Source organism: Cibotium barometz, chromosome 49 (genome assembly GCF_041138505.1).
Source record: "Cibotium barometz isolate CiBa-2024 chromosome 49, ASM4113850v1, whole genome shotgun sequence".
Taxonomy (NCBI): domain Eukaryota; kingdom Viridiplantae; phylum Streptophyta; class Polypodiopsida; order Cyatheales; family Cibotiaceae; genus Cibotium; species Cibotium barometz.
Window position 1 is genome coordinate 8,012,577 of NC_141094.1, and position 3,486 is coordinate 8,016,062.

Genomic DNA, 3,486 nt, shown 5'->3' on the forward strand with positions numbered 1-3,486 from the left:
CTACCAAGATCCCTAGCATAGTAAATAGGAAGTTGATTGCCTCTATGGGATTGTGAATCACAAAGTAGAATATTAAATGGTTGGGTGATGAAGGGAGCCCGAACAATGTAAACACAAACCCATGGTTCCTTGCTACTATATAATAAACCTATCTAGTAATAGTTCAATATTTTACACTGTAATAGTTCATGGCATAGACAATGGAGTTACCAATACATAATAAATGGGGCATTGGGACAAAAATGAAGTTTCGTTAAGTTTTTTAATTTTGTTTAAATGTCATGTTCATGCAAATGTTGACACAATTCTTTAAGGCTTCCTGTCTAAAATTCAAATCCATAGTATAATTTTCAAGTATGTACATGCCATATGTGACTTACCTACCTGCGTTACTTGTCAGATCTTTACTACACTGCCCCTCTTCATGAATCAACTTATTAGTAGCATACTCAATTTGAAATAAGTGCTTCATGCTTTTGTGACATTGTTATAGGTACACCTCTCCAAGGAATCCACAACCCTTTGCGTCACTATTGTGACATTGTGATTTGTGACATTTGCTCATGGTCTTTGCTCGATGGCATGACTCTTGGCATTCCATTGGCTACGCTTTTGAAGTGAATTGGATGCTTGTGTTCCTCATGCATGATTCTTGATTCTTGGATGCTCTTTCCTTTGATGCTTGTGTGGATGCCATGTCATATACTATGGCCATCTCATGCACTTGTGCTTTAGGCATGCATAAGATAATGCTATGTGCATCAATACTTAGTGTGTGTGTATACATGCATGTGTGCTTGTATGCTCACTTGCATTTGTATTATCCCTTCCCGAATGAAATTCTCCATTTTTTATACTCTATATAACTGCTGGTAATTTGGATAAACAAATCTTATCGTGCCGAACTTGAACATATTAGTGCTGCTTACGCGGCGACATTTGCTCCTTCTACCTTCAATTTCGAACTATCATGAGGGTTACACAATGCGGTGCATGCCCGCCATCGTGAAGCCCAAAAAGACACACAAGTTTTGGGCTTCCACATGAAGAGTTGGATGTTGACGTCCCTTCGTGGGTCGGTCGGGTCGCGAGACGGGCAGAAAAAGTATAAATAGGCAAGAGCAAGAGCAAGAGCAAGAGCAAGAGCAAGAGCAAGAGAGCGATTGAGAGCCTTAGCGCTAGCTCTGTGGTTGTGTGCAATTGAGAGCCTTAGCTATTTCTGTGTTATACTCATAAGTCAGGCCAGGATGCAGAAGAATATGGCGGTGAAGGTGCTGCTCCTACTCGTGGCGGTGGTTCACCTGCAGAGCGTGGCGTTTGCCGACAGAGAGGTAAGTTCACGAGAGAGAGAGAGAGAGAGGGGTGCCGATGTGCGTTTAGTATGGATGCCGACGTGCGTTTGCGTTTGGAAAGAGAGAGAGAGAGAGAGAGAGAGAGAGAGGTGTGGATGTCGATATTGTGCTCTGTGTACTGTGCAGTGTGTGTTTCAGGGAGGAAACTTCAGCCTCTCCTGCAAGGACATCCAGCTGCTAGACGACAGCGGGCCGCACCTGGAGGCCACCTGCGGCGACCCGCCCAACACATCGCAACTGTACCTGAACGAGAAGATCATCAACGACAACGGCGTGCTACGCTGCAAGGAATGCTTCGGCTTCCTCGACATCGCCACCGCCAACTGCGAGTTCTCGCACTCCTGCCACGACATCCTCCTCAACGGCACCGTTCTCTCCGCCACCTGCGCCAACGGAAACCACCAGCCCGTCCATTCCTCCGTCGACCTCAACGACTGCGTCATGAACAACCACAGCGAGCTCGACTGGGTCTGCTGACCATATTGAGCCGAGTCCCCCACTTTTTGTTAGTAGAGAGTTAGACGGGCGTTTTTTTGAGAATTTTCCTAATCTGAAACTCACAGATTATTTGCAAGCTCGCCTCTCTCTCTCTCTCTCTCTCTCTCTCTCTTTTCAAGGTCTCCTCATTGTATGCTTCGTGCCCCTTGTTCTCTTTGGACTTACTCACTTAAGTACTTTGATGGTTTGGAATTGCTTGGACATGAGGCCGCGTGTAAGCTTCACATCAATTCTCGTGCAGTGACTATCGATGTACGTTGTGCATGTTGCTTCACTCAAATGCAGTCCTTAAAAAGTCACCCGTTTCTTTGTGGCCCAAATAAGTACTTTGATTGTTTGGAATAGCCAAAAACCTCTTGTTTAATCTCGGTTAGTTTATATGGTGATCACATTAAAGGATGACTAAAAGGGGTGGGTCGACAAAGTACAATAAAAGGTATTGTTAAAAAGTCTATCAATTCGCAACAAATACAACTTTAATTCTAGCCATCATGCCATATCATTAATGAAAGACCAGTATAATTTGTGGCCAAATGTTTTAGGCATATGGTGAAGACCCCTTATCAATTTCTATTGTTGTCAAAGCATTGTAAACACTTGTGGCCACAAGTGTTTGTATTTATCTTGTGTCGTCCGGGCGTTCAATGTCACAATGGACAATGGACAATGTAATATTAGTCACAATGAGAATACAATGTTCACATCTCTTCTCTTTTTTGAAAAATAAATAAATTAAATTTGACTTACTCATATACATCATATTAAGTATGTCATAACCTATGGACAATCCTGATTATGGAGGATCTAAGCTCAAGACTGTCAAGGGCATGACAGTCCCGTAGGATCTTGATTTTAATAAGGTGCCAGGGGAGTTCAGAGGGGTACAAGAGCTTATGCTCAAAGATTGCTTGGTTCCTCATAGTCCATATGAACCAAAGCATCTAGCATCTGATGGAGTGTAGGGTTAAACTAAGGTCATCAGAAGGAGTTCGAAAAGTGCCAAGAGTGATAGAAAGGTTGGTGACTCTAAGGCTATATATCCTATAAAGGCGGTCAAGAAGCTATGCACACCAGTTGCTAAGTGATGCACAATACCAGAAGGTGTGCTTGAGAGTCTCTCTGTGATTACATCTGTAGCATCTACAACCATAGGGAAATCCCCTAGCACTGAGGGCACTACCCACTAGTAGAGAAGTAGACATGAGCCTTCATAGAAACATCTTAAACCTTAGGCTTATTCCCAGATGCCACTGATAGTCTTCATCCACCAAGTATCAGTTTTTGGAGAGTTGCCACCCTGCATTACATCAAATGAAGTGGTTGTTTAAGAAGTGCATTCAAAGTGGAGGTTTTAGCCTCCCACCAATTAGAAGCAGTTTCAAGAGGGCACCAATCTTTAAACCCTTGTTAGCTAAGTTTGTAATGTGAGGTACCTGAAGCTTGAATGTCCAAATGCAGAGCTGATGCTAGGAAGTCCTAAAGCCAAGTCCCAACCGGTATTGTCTTCTCACTGCAAAAGAAATGAGCCAAATTCCCCCTTAGAGTCCATCATCTGCCCTAGAGTATTGATTCCTTTCTTATGGAAATATTTACTCTTTGTTTTAAGCACATAGGCAGGTGGATTTTTAAACAAAAT

General features: G+C 43.0%; 1 protein-coding gene across 1 annotated transcript; it reads left to right on the plus strand.

The window, feature by feature from the left end:
* The first annotated feature begins 1,192 nt into the window (after positions 1-1,192).
* LOC147610254 (uncharacterized) lies at positions 1,193-1,867 on the plus strand. Its single transcript, XM_086786054.1, has 2 exons — positions 1,193-1,331; positions 1,479-1,867. Exons 1-2 carry the CDS (start codon positions 1,248-1,250, stop codon positions 1,827-1,829), a joined length of 435 nt encoding a protein of 144 aa, XP_086642180.1. The 5' UTR covers positions 1,193-1,247; the 3' UTR covers positions 1,830-1,867.
* Positions 1,868-3,486: the final 1,619 nt, after the last annotated feature.

Excerpts from the sequence above, each read along its gene's own strand:
- LOC147610254 (XM_086786054.1), top strand. The coding sequence starts at position 1,248 with ATGCAGAAGAATATGGCGGTGAAGGTGCTGCTCCTACTCGTGGCGGTG. Across the intron at positions 1,332-1,478 it reads TGGCGTTTGCCGACAGAGAG|TGTGTGTTTCAGGGAGGAAA; the intron begins GTAAGTTCACGA and ends TGTACTGTGCAG.